The 17928-nt window shown below is 39.1% G+C and overlaps 1 protein-coding gene across 7 annotated transcripts in view; it reads right to left on the bottom strand.

The window, feature by feature from the left end:
* Positions 1-17928, bottom strand: part of MYO1B (myosin IB) — a 186327-nt gene that overhangs the window by 65561 nt on the left and 102838 nt on the right. For all 7 annotated transcript variants that reach the window (XM_063644835.1, XM_055290064.2, XM_055290066.2 and 4 more), the window contains exons 6-7: positions 13626-13672; positions 9698-9761 (exon numbers count right to left, since the gene is read on the bottom strand). In XM_063644835.1, the coding sequence (XP_063500905.1) occupies positions 9698-9761; positions 13626-13672 (111 nt within the window). The remainder of the gene's footprint in view (positions 1-9697; positions 9762-13625; positions 13673-17928) is intronic.

Below are 17928 nucleotides of genomic sequence, written 5' to 3'. Positions count from 1 at the left end.
ATTAAACTTTTTAATTTGTATTTCTGGAACCTACACCAGCACTTGTGGAGGAGTTTAGGTAGAGTGAAAGGGTATATATTTGATGAATGAGAAGTCCTAGGGTGCTCCAAATACATAAGATTGTAAGAATAAACAGATGCAGCATAAGAAAACACAAAATTAAGCCAACTGAAAAAGAACAAAAATATGTAAGTACAAAAATTATTAGGCGCAGGATGCTGCAGATTTTTCATGTTCTCCAGCTCTCATATGACTTGGAAGACTGCCAATGTCCTCAAATCACAGATGGAAAATAATGAAGCCTTCATATTTAGAAAACATGAAAAAAAAAAAAAAAAAAAAAACCCAAAGGTTGAAAAGTACAAGTGGGATATAACTAAGGGAAAAAACGATTGTGTAATAGTTACCATCTCTAAAAAATGGAATGTTTCAGTCAATTAATAAGTAAAAACTGACATGCAAAGCACAAGATAGACTAAATAAGTAATGTTAAACATGCAGTACGATTTTACTTATCATGTGACTGAGCTTCTGTGGGATCCTGTAACAGTTTTATAAGAAAAAACCCACAGAGCATGGGCAGATTCTTCATTGAAAAGCTAATTTTTACAGGAAATTCCTCAAGTTTAGAAGAAAGTGGCTTGATTACATAAAATATAAATAAAGGTTACATTTGACTTCATCCATTCATGCACGAATTCCTTCAAACAGGTCATCTACTGCTAACGCACTATGTGCCAGCGATTTGGGAAGAAGTTTAGCACCAACTGGACACATGATGACCTTCCACTTGGTCTACAAAAATCACACCTGTTCCTGGCTGCTCTTGCCACCCAAACAAACAGCAGCAGCTCTCTTCACAGTGAGAGGCCAAGGCCCTTGTGAGTGAGGACGAGGTGAGCTGCTGTCCTCTCACCTTACAGTGGCACCTTATAATGATGACAAGCGATTGTTTGGCAGCACTTCCACAATCACATTACAAAAGCAAACTGTAGTAGGTCAAGACACAAAATAACATCTTCAAAAAGCCCGTGACAACACTACACTGTGCAACAGCAACACACTGGCCAGTCTAATGTTTGGCACCTTTTGAATAAATGCTCATAGACATTGCAGAGTGTAGAAATGGCAATGACTGTACGATTCAGCAGATAACAACTACCAAGTTCAAGAATAATATTCACTTGTGCATGATGTGAAAAGGAATGCTGGCCAAATGTACTTCGTAAACTGCACACACTGATATGATCAGTGATTACTCTCATATTCCAATGTGAAACATGATACTAGGTGAGTTTAAAAGGAAAGGTGCAAAGGGAAAATAGAAAGAGAACTTTCCCTGACCTTTCACTATGCGGTCAGTGCTTTTCATTTTTTATCATATTGAACCCTGAACACCTTCCCTGAGGTTGGTTTTATAATACCTATTTTACAAATGAGAAAATGAGGCTTGCATCCCAGTCTTGGTAAGCAATAGAGCCAGAATTCAAAGCTCTGGGTGACTAGGTATCATGCTTACAGTCTTTATAATCTTCCAGCCAAAAAAAAAAGCAATGTCCTTAAACACTTGGAAATGCTGTACTTTGTATAAATACATGAATTCGCCTAAGCAACTCAATCACACAAGATGAGGAATCTTTTATTACAAAGCAGTTGAAGGTTTTACCACTTAAAATGCTTACTCTATTACCTCAGAGCCTCCCATTTCAATTTCTTTATGACTTTTCTCGTAAGTCACAAGCTTCCAGGTAAAAAAGTAATCAGGGAAAATGTTTGCCCCCAAATTTGCTCACACTTAAAACCATTCCTTATTGGTTTTCTTCCCCTAAATGTGTATGCACCAACATAATCTAACAGCTTGAAGCTGTACCAAATAATTACTCAAAGTAGAGAACATAAATTCAATTCACTATAGGGATTCACCACCTGACCATTTTAATTTACTTAAATGTGCCCCTGAATTAAGTCAAAGCAGAACATTGGCATGGCCTTCTCTTCTGCCTTAGGTACTTCTACCACCACCAATTGAGCCTCTGCTAACAAGACTTAGTAAAGAAGAGTTATTATTAGACACTGGATATTTAGTACAGAAGAGATATTCCAGATATTCTAATGCAGCTACATCCTCCTCACAAGATACAAATTTAAGTTTATATTAAATTTAGCATAAATTTCCATTTTAAGGAAAGAGATAAACATATTAAGCCACTCTAGGGGGGAAGTTAAGGGGGCAGGGACAAAGAAACAATGAATCAAAACTTGCCCCCCTGTCCTACTGCGCTGCCGCCACCTATCAACACGGATCCTGGCCGTTATGTAGGGGCTTTCCTAGTTCGACTCATTACCAGCTAGTCCACAACACGTATAAGTGCCTGTGCACGTCAGAGACAGCCTCCCCAAGGCACAAGGTGTGAAAGAAATAGTCTAAGACTGCACCTGCTGGAGGATGAAGTTTTTTGACAAATAAATAAAAAGACATGTATTGGTCGGGAAGAAAAAAAAATCACATCACATACTTTGGGATGTAACAGAGAAAGGATTAGATAGTATGATAAAAGCTTCATTATTTTATGTATACTTTCCTCTCCTGGAAAAAGAAGTGGTCCAAATTCTTGATTAAGGCTAATTAGGAAAAAATCAGCTTTGTCTTGTGAGGTGAGAAAGACAATGAAAGCTTGACTGAAAGGCTATCACTCAAACTGACTGCTCACAGAGACTCTGTGCCTCCTCTCCAGTTGCTCCAAGACTAATATTATGAAAAAAGCATCTCAGTGGCATTTAGGTTCTTACAGTGAATCTATGCCTCTTCAGTAAAGCAAAAGAATACATTAAACAACAAGCATATGCCAGTGCATAAGGCAGATAATTGAAAGTTTGTTCATGAATGTACCTGAATCTAAAATTCTAGACCCAATCCTGAAATAAAATTAATGAAATATCTGGTCCTTACTATCTTGATTTACTACCCTAATAAACACCAATTAATGAATGAATAAATTAATTAATTCGTTAATCTGAGGTTAATTTAGATCTATTTCAACACCTGGCTTCTTCAATATTTGTATATGGTCTCATTTCATGATAAATACAGTCTTTTTTCATGATAAACGTATGTTTGTGAAAAGAACAACAAAGTAAAATTGAGATAAAGCATCTACTTTCATATAAAGCCACCCATTACGAAGTCACAGCATTGCTCTTTTGAAATTTCAGTTGTATTGCTACAGATACTTCACAACCAATGATTGACTACTTCTGTCTTCTTCAGGAGCTTTAAAACTCAAAACTCAAAACTCAAAAAAAAAAAAAGAAAAAAAAAAAGCCCAGCCTTGTATGTATTATAAATTAGGCAATGTATTATCTTAGTTTTTGATTTGTGACCCTAAAAATGCAGATTAAAAACAGACACTTTATTAACGAATATCCACTCACTACTGAGAACTGACCCATAGACAGGGAGTCTTCTATTTCACCTCAATACATATATTCCCAGAAAACTGATCAGAGATTCCTTTAGGAAGTGTTCTAACAGGCAGTTTCATGCCTTTTATTGATGACTTTCCATCAATAAAATCAAATATATGACATAAAAGGAAGAACAAAGCTGTAAATCTCAAACAATTTAAAAGAGTAAAACCACGTTCCATACAAAATGGCATGAATGCAGCACACACACAGATTAAACAATGTGCCACTAGATAGAGAGCACATAAAGGTATAAGCCAATTGTGTCGTAAATTAAAAAGAAATGTGAGAAAACAAAGCAATCCAGAGTAATCTGTTCCATTCTCCATCTCCATTGTGAGGAGGGTGGCCGTTTCCTTTTGCTTTACGTTTCCATGTGGAAGGATCTCCTTTGAGTAACTCCCCCAGCCTGCTGGCCCCTTACCACCAGGACAAGAGAAAAAAGACTTTGCTGAGCAGTGAGGTTTGCAGAAGGAAAGGGCCATGCAGAGGGCTCAGCTCTCTGGGCTCCCCACACTGTGCACACATCTGGCTCCACTCCTCAGTGCTGTAAGACAGACGGGGCAATGCACCCAAGGAGAGGTCAGCAGTTGCTTAGCGTTGTCAATCACTGCCTCACTACCAAAGTGCCAGAGAACTACTAACACGTCTACTTGGGTGATAAACCAAAAGCCACTTTCCTCAACCTTGCCTTTAACAGTAATAAAGCCACTTCCTCTCCAGCTTGATTCTTGTGCCTATTTTACAAGTGCTTCCAAACTGGGTGAGGGAAAGGATATATTATCAATCACACCCCTGTATCAGTTTTTGCTGCACAACAAATCACCTCAAAACTCCGCAGCTTAAAACAATACCATTTATTAGCTCATGATTGTGGGCGTCAGCTGGATATTTCTGGCCTAAGCCAGCGTGGCTCATCTCTGCTGGGCTTGCTCATGGGTTGGTTGTCTGCTGGCAACTGGCTGGCAGCCGTCTGGGCTAAGATGTCCTCACTCATATGTCTAGCAGTTCATTCCATGTGTCTCTCCTCATCCAGCAGACTAACCCAGGCTCATTCACATGATGGTGATAGTGAATTCCCAAGATCAGCAAGAGAGGACAAACTCCAATACATAAACAATCCTCAAGTATCTGGTTGTGCTGTATTTGCTAATTGTTCCATTGATCAAAATAAGCCTCCCAGTCAAGCCTTGAGTCAATGAGAGAGCGGACTAATCAAGGGTGTCAACACAGAGTGAGAAATTATTGTGCCATTTCTGGAAATAATCTATCGGACAGTGGCTGTCTAAAATAAAATGATTACAAATTGTTTGACACTGTTTCTGTTGAGAGGTAAGATCTGTGTCCCTCCCCCTGAAAACTGTGCAAGCTGGTGCCCACTGTGACTATATAGAGTACAGCAGAAGTGACATGCCATATGCTTTCCCAGGCTACTTCAGGCTTCCTCCTCAACCTCTTGGAACACTGGTTGCCAGGATGTTACTTTCCTCTCAGAACCTAGTTGTAATACTGTAAAACACCCAAACTTGTTGTACTCTACTACTAAGTTTGAGGTTGTAGGGGGCGGGGGGTTGTCAGGCAGTGCAGCAAGAATAACTGGAACATAGACCAATCACAGCATTTGCCTCCATTCATAATTAGCGAATTTTTTTTTTTTTCAAGCTGAACAAAGTCAGTAACAGGAGAAGTCTGACTACCAATAATTTTGTTTGCCTTTCTGGGATTTAGGAAAAGTATTCATTTAGAAGTATTTTTAAATGATTAGCACAGAATATTCAGACAAAATTTTCCAATAAAGCAGAAGCTGTATTTCTCAACAAAACTCTCAACTGTACCTAATTACTTTTGTGATCATTAATTCATTCAACAAATATCTATAAGGTGTTCGACATTATTATTATTGTTATTATTATTATTATTTTCTTTTTTTGAGACGGAGTCTTGCTCTGTCACCCAGGCTGGCGTGCAGCAGTGCAATCTCGGCTCACTGCAAACTCCACCTCCCAGGTTCAAGTGATTCTCCTGCCTCAGCCTCCCGAGTGGCTGGGATTACAGGTGTGTGCCACCACACCCAGCTAATTTTTGTATTTTTAGTAGAGACGGGGTTTCACCATGTTGGTCAGGCTGGTCTTGAACTCCTGACCTCGTGATCCGCCTGCCTCGGCCTCCCAAAGTGCTGGGATTACAGGCATGAGCCACGGCACCCAGCCTATGTTTGACACTATTTTAGTTGCTGGTCACTCAGTAATGAACCAGACTAAGGATCTGTCCTTATACAGCATGTATTTGGTGAAATGCTACAGACAATAAACAACTAACTATAGTGAAAAAAGCAAATATTTGAGTGCTCACTATGTACCAGGCACTATTACAAGTGCTTTAGATACTAATACATAATTTATACCTCAAGACAACCTATGCAGTCGGTCCTATTGTTATTCTCATTTCAAAGTGAAGAAATGGAGGCACAGAGAATGAAGTAAATTGCTGTCTTTTGTTTAGACACTGGAAACCACATGATAAACCAACGAGTTGCAAAAGTAGGCTCATGGGTATGCCCCAAATAATGGACAAGGAAAAAAGAGCCTGCCTGTATTTGCACTTACATACCTACTCTGTCAGGTATTACACTAGACTCTTGATATGGCAATGTGAACAAGACGACCTGTCTAGTCCATAGTTCGCTCAGGTGTATGCACATCTGAAATAACAGTTTCTTCATAGTGTATATTTCTCTGTGCTATTCTTCTTCTAGAAGACAGAATCCCTTGCAACTTGTACCATATGTTCTCCACTGTCTAAACTGCCACCAAATGCCTGTGATATTAATTTTAAAAACTAGTCTCCAAAAGCTTCCAGTTCGTCATACTAGAAGCAAAATCCCCAAATACAAAAATATAAATGTTATCAGACCAACAAACCTTAACAAAGTAGGAGAAAGATTATTTTACATCACCTAAACATTTGGATGTGCTTCTATATTTTATCTTCTCTACTAAAGCAAATGTTTTACCATCTTCTATTTTAATACCTCTCTTAATGACACTAACCTCAGGGATATGTAGTTTTCAAGTGAGTTCCAGACTTAATTTGTCTCTTTTAGAAAAAGAGAGAGAAGTTACTGGGCTTTCTTTTCCACTTCCTGGGTAGACAACTGGCTCAAGGGATATTGTGCCTTTTTCAAGGTAAGAGTTTTAGCCAATCACAATCTATGCTTTCACCAGGCAGCTGCTGGAAAAGGAGGCAAAATGGCAAATTTTGTCTTCTTTTCTACGCTACAAGAAGCTAACTTTTAGCTTCTTTAGTTTGGAGAGAACACAAGTTGGTTTATCCATTGCTTTAAACTCCCTTCTGCCAGAAGGCAGCAACTTCCACTGACCACCTATGAGTCAGTTCTCTATACAGGATGAAATTTCCTGCTCTTACCACTAATGTATTCCTTTTCTCTCCAAAGCAAAGGATACTCTTAAATACCAGGGTGTTCCCACTACCACAAATTTCAATATAATTTCACTGTGGGAACAAATGGTAACAAGCACCATATGAAATCCATTCATGAAGACATATTAATCTTAATTGGAAAAGAACTGAGTGTTTAATATTTATTCTCCATGGATACTGTAAGAATCAGGGGACAAGAAGACATTTGTGCTTAGAACTTAAACTTCAAAATTTAAAACTGAAGTTATTTTCTAATCCTTATAATAATAAAGTCATCCCGAATTATTTTCCTAAAATCCTCAAGAGTAATATTGATTAAATCATTCCAAAATGTTCAGCTATAAGTTCTGTAATGAAAACAATAGTAAACCTACTCTCATTTTTAAAAACAGTGTTTTATTAATTTTATAGCTAGAGTTAATTTGTCTTGTAAAAAGAAAGCACTAAAGACTCATGGATATCATTCAGAATAAATATTGATCATTCCTTAAAATGGCGATCTTAAAACTGAGGCACACCACTAGCTGGATAGCTCTGATCAGCTGCCATATATTGTAAAAGGAGTTTTCCTAACAAGTTTGGCAAGGGTTATGATCACTTGCCTTTGGTTACATTGTATGTGGTTTGCATGAGTACTTTTACTCCCATATTTTGTGTATGAAATCATTTAACTTAAGTAGCACTATCCCATTCAACTTCAATTCATATTAAAACTTTCTCTTCAAGGCATTTCTCTAATAATTAAACATTCTTATAAATATGGACAATCCCAACACATGGCATACAAAAGTGTGTAGTTGGGCAAACTAAAATGGAAACTTATTTATTTTTGAGATGGGGTCTCACTCTGTCACCCAGGTTGGAGCGCAGTGGCTCGATCTCGGCTCACTGTAACCTCCAGCTCCCAGGCTCGAGTGATTTTCCTACGTCAACCTCCTGAGCTGGGACCACAGGCATGCGCCATCACATCTGGCTAATTTTTTGTATTTTTGGTAGAGATGGGGTTTCACATGTTGACCAGGCTGGTCTCAAACTGATGAGCTCAGGTGATCCCCCCGCCTCCGCCTCCCTAAGTGCTGGGATTACAGGAATGAGCCATTGCGCCCAGCCAGAAATTAAATTATTTAAGAACTACAGAATGCTGGAAATGGGAAGAACCATGGAATTCATCCAATTCAACCCTATCATTTTAAAGATGAGAAACCTCTAGCCCTAGATGGTTACTCTCTGAATAATGATTTAATTTTTTTTTTTTTAATCAGCTGCATAGTTTGACCAAAGTACTAAATAATAATTTTCAAATGGCATTCTTCTGCTAGGGCTAGTCAGGAAGATCTCAGTGGCATCTGAGAGTGCCGGGATTCTGGGCTACCCATCTCCTCTTCAACCAGATCAGGTCTCATTTCACCGGTACCTTCTTCAGGGTTTAGCATAACATTTCCTTTGAAGACGAAATGCCACCGTTATAAGAAAAATAAATGCACACACTTTGGATACTTCAGTCAACTCTTTTTTTTTTTTTTTTTTAGGTCTAAATATAAATTTTTTCATTCTAACAATCCCAATAGCACCACGGGATGGTGAGGCAGGCAAGGGCAGGAGGAGGTTCAGTTCTATGGTCCTCAAAAAACCCAGAGGACTCAAGAGGATAACCAGACTGTGGCTGAGGTGCACAAAGCCCTGAGTCATCATCTTACATTTTCCAAACTAATCAACCACGAGTCAAGAGGAGCAGGGATATCAGGGTTGTGCTGTGGGTGCCACAGATCCAAAGCATTGACAGCACTGTCATTTTTACAAGAAAACCCTGTGTGGCGCTCATACACCCACTTTAGAAAACTCTGTACCTGGGCTAGTATGAGCCGACCTCATCTGATTGTGTTTTTTTTTTTTTTTAACTTTTCACATAGAATATTTCACTTCCACAGTGACAAATCATGTCTAAAGAAGGTTAAAAAATCTGTTTTACCTAACAAGTGTATCACATTCCAATCACTTAAATACACTGGAAGAGAAGCAACATTTCTCAAAATAAGACTGAAGTACAGGTCTACTCCTTTTATTGAATAAATATTACTCCAAAAGTTATTAATTTAAAACCAATTATTTATATTTTGGTTTTTTATCATAAACATTTTGTTAAAGAAAATAACCCGGCCGGGCGCAGTGGCTCACGCCTGTAATCCCAGCACTTTGGGAGGCTGAGGCGGGCAGATCACGAGGTCAGGAGATCAAGACCATCCTGGCTAACGTGGTGAAACCCCGTCTCTACTAAAAAAAATACAAAAATTAGCCGGGCGTGGTGGCGGGCACCTGCAGTCCCAGCTACTAGGGAGGCTGAGGCAGGAGAATGGCGCAAACCCGGGAGACGGAGCTTGCAGTGAGCCGAGATCGTGCCACTGCACTCCAGCCTGGACGACAGAGTGAGACACCATCTCTAAAAAAAAAAAAAAAAAAAGAAAATAACCCTTAGAGGATCTTTTTTCATACTGGATTGCCTTAAAGACCTATAGGATTTTAAAAAGACCTATAGAATATAAAAAACAGTAGGGCAAATATTTATTTAGCAAACTTCTAAAAAGTTTTTCCAAGGTAAAGATGTTAAGTGATGCTTAAAAAGATTTATAAATTACATTATATTATAAAACGATCTGAAATGCAAAGCTTAAAGTCTAAATATAAAGCAAGGAAACCTATTCTTATGCTTCAAAGATGTAAGTATCTAAACTATTCTACTATAAATGTTTTAGTATTCTGAACTTCTTTACAAGGACTCAAGAAAAATACTCACAGTTACTTATTACTCCTCCTAGTGGATCCCCTTTAAAGTCAAATTCAATATCCATATATTTGCCCTGCCAAAGAAAGATTTTGTGAGTCTTCTAGTTCATCTCAAAATATTCACTCAGTGTACTTCTTAGAGTATAGCAGACTAAGCCCTTATTTTTATACATTTGTTTAAATGTAACTAAGAAAGACAGTTTATATAACCACGATGCAAAACAACATGCCTCCATAAATAATTCATACTAAATACCCCATTAGTTCAAAGCTAATATAACCCACTGCTGATTTAGGAACAAATCTTCTCAGCCATCATGTGACTTTTCCATTTCAGATTATCTTTCAAACTTCTGGAGGATACGTACTCAATTCAAAAATAAAAATAGAAGAAAAATAAGTCGTCTGTGTATATAGACTGGTTGGGAAGATAGTCTTTTTTTATTGGCAGAATATGTTTTAAGCCATTGCTAGGAACCTGAAACATATCAGTAAATGAATTGAAACATTCAGAGATCTGTTTTTATATCTACTCAAATCAAATACAAGATTATGTGTTATGAACAGGTCAGAATCACACTGATCATTATTACTTTTTTTGGCTTTTCACCCAGACTATAATAGCAATATATAACGCAGGTTCATTTTACACTTTATAGATAGTATTTTAAACACACAGAAACACTCATGGAGTTTAATATTCTGATTGTTAAAGAACTGGTCTATAATTGCCTAAAGAGTAACAAGTATAACAGAGTAACTGTGACAGCTGTTTCTTGTTTGGAAAAGTGTGTGTTGATCTAATAAGTAAAGTCTTTAGTTTTGTTTCATGTCCTAAGAATTACTTTAACTCATTAATTTTCAAAATGAGGGTAAAGGAGAAGAAATACAATCACATGGAACTCAGTCAACAATGCAATTTGTGCCTTTTTATCGGCTTATGCATGCTCCTGCACCTTCTCTTTTTTCATCATCATGGGTCCTCTACCCTTTTAGGTCTGCACTTATTCATAAGGATATGTCCGTCAACCATTTCCTTAAAGCTGAAGTAGGCACAAGCGAAAGCATGGCATGGCTCCTGACTTCAAGGAGCTTACTGTCTAGTTGAGGAATTGAGACAAGTCAACTGGACACTCCAGTCTAGGAGGATATGTCCTACAGTTGGTCCTGGTGCTATGCCAAAGAAGCGGGAACAAAGGGAGAGTAGGAAATCTGCCCCATCTTAATTGCAAAGTATCAGCAGAAGTCAGGCGGGCAAGGAGGTGGGAGACCAGGAAGGAGTAGGCATAAGAATTGGCAACCGTGAGGATGAGTGGGAAACAAGGCTGGAGAGGGAAGTTGGAGCACATGATTACTTTGAGATATTCTCGTCACAGCAAAGCCATGTCCTTAAAGGCTCCTAAACAAGGATGCCATGATCAAACCTGCCTATTTACAAGATTTCCCTGGCTAGCATGGAATGAACAGGAAAGAAGCAAGAGAAGATGTAGCTGACAGGAGGTGGCTACAGTGATTAGTGGAGAAATGTTGGTGGCTTTAAGTAGAAGCAGTCAAAGAGAAAAAGTAAACAGAATTGAGAGCTACCCGGAGAGCCAAGTAACAGGCCCAGGTTGGATGTAGAAGATGAGAGAGGAAAAAAAAATGTCCAGTCATGTGGCCGAGGCCACTCAGTGGACAGGGAGGACCTCCAAGAAGGTGGGGGACCAAGGAGGCGAAGCAGCTACAAAGGAGGGAAAGAATGGTTACTCTGTCAAAGGAGTCAGAGGTTGACCATGTAAGAGGGGATCCTTTTGATAGAAGGTGGTCCCTGGCCACAGGAGGCAACAGAATCTACAGCCTAGGTAAAAGGGGTGTACATAGACATACATATAGGTCAGGCACCAGGAAGCAGGATTAACTCAGTTTGAAGGCCTGTATGATGACAATGGTGATTTCTGTGAAGTAGGCGTAACATCATGAGCTGAGAGTAAAAAAATAGGAGGTTTGAGGAGAGTAGAATAAACACTGGAGAGAATGGAAAAGGAAGCCAACCAGGGATAAACCAGGGAGTGGCCAGCCCTGAGAATTCAGTTGATAGTGGAATGACACTGTTCCCACTAAGCCACTTCCTGATTACTCGCCAAAAGCTGGGTTCTGATCATGTCACTAGTCCACTCAGAAATAACTCATAGCTCAATATGTCAAACTACAGCTGCTGTGGTGGGGAGGGGACACTGTGAGGCATCTCCATGCGAATGCTGGTTCAAAATGTGAGCTACGATGAGCAAGCATTAACTACAACATAGCAGGGTCTATCAGACTACTCAGTGAAGAGGTCAAGGAATTCATTCCAGGTTAATCAGACCAACACAGACTGGTTTGCAAGTCAAAGACATTGCAATTTCCCCGGAGCACAAGTACAGAAACCACTGTTACGTACAGTAGTAACTTTAAATACAGTAGAGTCCTGCTACAAAATTAAAACATGGGTATATTACTAGTCAAGTCACAGACCACAAAACAGAGAAACTACTAAAAACTGGGCATGAAATGATTTAGCCCATAATCAGGCATTAATCTCATATCCTAATACCCGTGTTATAATAGGATTTCTCTGGTTGCTTAATAAGCCAAATCACCTACCAAGCCTTTCACTAGATTTCAAATATCACTAAGTAGTAATAGCCTTTTAAGCAATATGGGTTTCTACATTTTTGTGATCTATGGACTAAATATATTTGCAAATATTAAATACTGTGTGTGCATATAATTTACAAACAGCAAAAATAAAATCTCTGTCACATAAAGAAGCTTGGTCATTAGAATTACTTCTATCGCCCACACTTCACTTCTATTTATGTAATGAGATTAGCCATGTTACCACAACAGGAAAAGGCACAGATCAAATCAGTTATAACAACTTAAGGGGCTAATCTGATGGAAAAAATTCACAGCCTTGGAATTAGGAACCTTATTTAGCCTGCTATTTTCTAAACTATCAAAACTATCTCCCCTGAAGTCACTGTCCTGCCTTAGGCACAAAATAACCTTAAGGAGGAAAGAGCCAAACAGGATCTAAAAAAAGGTGGAGAAAGGTCAGTAAGGCTCTCAGGTAAGGAGGCATAAAAGAACATCAAAATTGTCCCTGGTGGCAATCAGTAATGTATGTGAGAAGATGGTTCATTAAACAAATGATCTTTTATTATAAAAATGTATACATCAATTTCAAACCACCACCATCAGACTCAACATTTCCTGCGGCTGCATCCAGGCAGCTGTGTCTCTGTAAAGGGCAGAGGCACCAAAGAGCATGGCCCGGCTGGAGGAGCCCACTGCATCAACATGCAAGGCACAGGCCATGGAGTAGTGGGGGATGAGGCTGGAAAGACAGACCCTGTTAGGAGAAGTAGCGTTTTCCAACTCAATCAAGCTCAAAACACCAAATAGATTTGGTTTTTATTATTCAGTTCTACTCTACAGCCCCACACTCACCCCACGCGCTTGCATTTGTTGCCAAGCCTATGGACTTTACCTTTATTAGTTTTAAAATACATCCCATCCTTTCTGGACCCACTAAATAAGGGACGAGGGCTACAGTGCACCCGAACCCTAAACTTGAGATGCAGTTTATCTTTCTCTTAATTTCTGATTCTTGATTTCTAAATACCAAACTCAGATAAGTAAAGTGTTACTCTAAATAGCCACATTTAAATTGCTTATGGGATTTTATGATAGAAGATGTCAAGAAAACATGATAAAAATAACTTGTTACTCCAAAAAGAATTCAAAAGGAAAATTCCAGAAACCAAGAGTCCTTATAGAACTTTGTGTCTCAATAGAGATGATCTTCCTCTTATTTTAAAAATGTGTGTATTAAGAAATATTAAACATCTACTGGTTGTTTAAACATACATGAGCTAAATATTAGTGTTAACACTTATGCTTATACAAATACTTACAAATCTAGAGGAGTTGTCATTCCTTACAGTTTTGGCATTTCCAAAAGCTAGTAGGAAAGAAACAGATGTATGGTTAAAAAAATAATAATCTCAAGCAGAAAGATAAAGCAAATACAGTATTTGAAATCTATGATTTCTGGAAAAATACAACTTGTAGCAATGATATTTCTGTCCAAAGCTTCCATAGAAATATACTTAACAGAAGTCTTAGTAAGTTGCTAAAGGTTCCATGTCTTACAAGTTCATAGAAAAAGAGAATCATTCCTATGACTCATGGAATTTTTTCAAGTATTACTGTAAACTTAATCTTATCTAATTCAACACCTTTTAACACTTTTAGAGAGTAGTCAATTGAGTGACCAGGAAGCAAGGCTTCATGTTCTTCTAGGATTATCATCACTGAATAAGGTTATTTCAGAGATTACTTCTTATTATCAAAGGCTTTATGGAACTTGAAGTTTCCAGATCATGGGGAATGGCATGTGAACCTTTATTTAATTAATTTTAAAGTAAAGCTATTTAAATATTATTAATTATATAGCTCTGGAATATAGGAAGAGTAAGAGATTTGGAAACAATAGTCATTTCCAATAGGCTACAAGTGCTACATGGTTTCATCAGTTTATGCCCATCAGACCTAGGTGAAACCTTCCAGACAACAAAGAAAAACAATTTGGCCCATAATGCAAAATACAAATGTTCCAATCTTAGCTGTTTCCTGGAGACAAATCCCTCATAGGACTCCCTTTTAAATGAGAGCATTTAAGAACCCCCATGGTTGACGCTGCTCCAGGCACACGGTGCTTTTGTTTAACACAGGGAACAGCACGGAGTCATAGGGTAAAAGGATTGTTTCACCAAGCCTGTGCACAAGATAGGAGCAAGCTAACCTGGGCCATGGTAGTAGATTAAGTAGCCTAAACGTAAGTTGGGTAAGTAGAGGAGATCCCTGTTTGATGCTCTAGAAGCCCCGCCCCACCCATCTTTACCATTTCAAACTTTAATGTGCAAACTAACTACGTGAGGATAAAGCGCAGACTCAGGTTCAATGGGTCTGGGAAGGGGCATGAGATCCTCCGTTTCTACCAAGCCTCCCACCCACCCAGTCTGTTACCAGGATCCAGGGGCCACACGGCAGCTAGCATGATAATGTGGTGAACAGAAATAAACTTTTGGAATCAGAGGCTAGGCATCAAATCTCTAGAGGTCTCCATAGCTTCTTCAAATTAAACAGGGAGCAGATTAGACTACTGAGTGTTCAAATGAGAACTATGGGCTAAAATCTGGTCTGACTTTTGAAAGCAGTCACCTGATCAAGGAGAGAGGGTGTGTGCTTACATATGTTAACTCTGGTAATTCAGCAGCCACACTTGATGCATTATATTTTGTGTGGGGTGGTTTTGTGTTTTTGATTCTTAAAAAAATAGTTGCTCAAGCTTGGTTAAGACAACATTTACAAAGTCAACACAGGCAAAGTTCTTTGCCTTAGAGATGCTGCTTGGGCTGAGTATGGTTTGGTAGGTCCCTGGCAGCAAATTCTGTCTTCAATAGAAGATGAGCTGAAATGCTATACAGAGTGAAGAAATTTGCACACTAAAAATATTCAAAAAAGGATGCTTGCTGGAGAGGTTCCCATTCTTATCCCATGCCCACCACCAGTTAAAAGCCTTTCATGAATGTAACCTTGATAATGGTGTGTATTGACCTAGTTATCATGAAGACGATGACATTTCTTGTGTTTTCACAAGCTAGTCTTTTGTGGTGGGTGTGAACATGCAGGGCTGCCAAGTTAGCTAACTTGCACAGCCCCAAGTCCGACTAGAGATGTTGATGCATAAAGGACAGTTTATTGTGGCTTGAAGGTCAGGGGCAAGTGAAGGAATTGCTTCAAAGAAACTTTATTCAGGGTGCTATTTGCAAGCCATAAACCATCTTTTCATCAAACAAATCTGAGTTGCACATTACTAAACACAACCCTAAACACTAAAGTCTTTTATTGTGAGCCACAGAATAAAAAGCAAGTGTTCCATTATAGAACACTTGAGACACATTCCTCAATTGGTTTTTTTAAAGTTCATTGTTCTCAATGTTCATTTACAGTAGCAGCTCCAGCTAAAAAGTAAAGCATTCCCATAAAAGATAATGCATGCCCACAGTAGACATTTCTTCCATTTCCTGCACTGGAGCCTAGTTCCAAATACCACTGAATAAAGAGCCAGATTCCAGTCACAGATGCAGGCTACAGCATTCCTCAGCGTTTCTCCTTTCCATCACAGCATTCTTAAAATAAGCATATACAGAAATACAGCAAATGTATAGCACCCTAACTTAAAAGCAAAAGACAATAAACAAAAAGTCAAATATTGGAACAATAAAATTGAGAGATACCGCTTTCCATAATAGCTTCGTTATTAAGATATTGAAATGGAGGAAAGATCAAAAACAGCATAATAGATGATTTGCCTTCATTTCTCTCTTATGCTACTAACTGGGGATACAGATGCATGGAGTGTCCTTGTAATGGTGAAACTGAAGTATGGGAAGTGTGTCTTGGGGTCACAGTGAATACTCAGTGTTTGGGAGCCTCTCTGAAAGGGCAGGAGAGGCTGAGCCTGAGTACAAACGACAACAGGGCAGGGTTTTAACCCCTCATACTGGGAAAAAACTACCCCAAAGCAGTTCTGCTTTAATCCGTGTTGAATCTCATCCTTCCATGACTTTACTTCCATGACTTGGACCAAAAGTTTCCACCAAACTACTTACCTAGCCTAGAGATTCTAATCAGGGGTGGTTCTGACTCCCTAGGGGACATCTGATAATGTCTGGAGATACTTACAACTGTAACAACTAGGGACAGGGGTGCAACTGGCAGCTAACAGAGGTCAGAGGTGCACAGGACAAGCCATCCTACAATGCACAGGACATCCTTCCACAGCAACATGTAAGTAGTCCAACAGTGCTGAGGCTGAGAAACCTTACTCCACCCACCACAACAAATATGTTAAGTGACAGTAAAGACATGCTTACAATATAAAGCTTTTTTTTTTTTTTTTTTTTTTTTTGAGACAGAGTCTCCCTCTGTCGCTTACAATATAAAACAAGTTTTTTTTTCTTTGTTTGAGACAGAGTCTTCATCTGTTGCCCAGGCTGGAGTGCAGTGGTGTGATCTCGGCTCACTGCAACCTCCACCTCCCAGGCTCAAGCGATTCTCATGTTTCAACCTCCCGAGTAGCTGGGATTACAGGCGTGTGCCACCATGCCTGGCTAATTTTTGTATTTTTAGTAGATAAGGGGTTTCATCACATTGGCAAGGCTGGTCTCGAACTCCTGGCCTCAAGTGATCTGCCCGCCTTGGCCTCCCAAAGAGCTGGGATTACAGGTGTGAGCCACTGTGCCCAGCCATAAAGCAAGTTTAATAGCTTGCCATCAATAGGGAAAGACTTTGATATACTGTTTCCAATGCCAAGGTAGTTCATACTGATGTTCTATGCCATTCTCCATGGCATTAAGGAAACTCGTTTCTGGTTTTGTTTTCTGATGATGTTATGGGCTGAATGCTTATTTCCCCGCAAAATTCATATGTTGAAGCTCTAACCCTCAAAAAGCTAGTGTTAGGAGGTGGAGCTTGTGGGAAGGAATCAAGGTGAGATGTGGTCATGACCGGTGAGGCCCTTAGGATGGAACTGGTAGTCTTATGAGAAAAGATTCCAGAGAGCTTGCTCTCCTCTCTCCCCACTCAAGCACAATGAAAAGGTCACGTGAGCATACAGCAAGATGGCAGCCACCTACAAGCCAAGAAAAGAGGCCTCAGAATAAAACCTACCTGGACAACAATTTGATCTCGAACTTCTAGCCTCTAGAGGTTTGAGAAAATAAGTTTCTGTTGTTTAAGTCACCTAGTCTGTGCACTTTGTTACAGCAGCCCAAGCTGACTAAGACAGAGAACTAAATAGAGAATTTGAGCACTCTCCAGTCAGGTTTAGGCTTTCTATGACTCTGGAAAAAATGGGTCCTTAAGTGTTTCTCTGGGTGAGCCCTCATTTCTCTAACAGCAAAAATAATCAGCCACAGGTGTTATCCTGAATAATAAAATAGCACTGCACTATCACATGCAAATAATCAGTTGATTATTTTTAATCAAAATTTAAATAATTCAAATAAAAATTGAGTGGGGAAAAGTGATTGTTAAGTGAGGAAGCTCATTTTACATTAGTAAACTATTCTGCTAAACACTTAGGCCAAGAGGTTCTAGAACACTGCTTATTTGCTCAGCAGGTCTTGGCCTGAATCTCTTCCTTCCTCT

Source organism: Symphalangus syndactylus, chromosome 8 (genome assembly GCF_028878055.3).
Source record: "Symphalangus syndactylus isolate Jambi chromosome 8, NHGRI_mSymSyn1-v2.1_pri, whole genome shotgun sequence".
Taxonomy (NCBI): domain Eukaryota; kingdom Metazoa; phylum Chordata; class Mammalia; order Primates; family Hylobatidae; genus Symphalangus; species Symphalangus syndactylus.
Note: the sequence above shows the minus strand (reverse complement) of the source record. Positions and strands in the feature narration are given on the sequence as shown.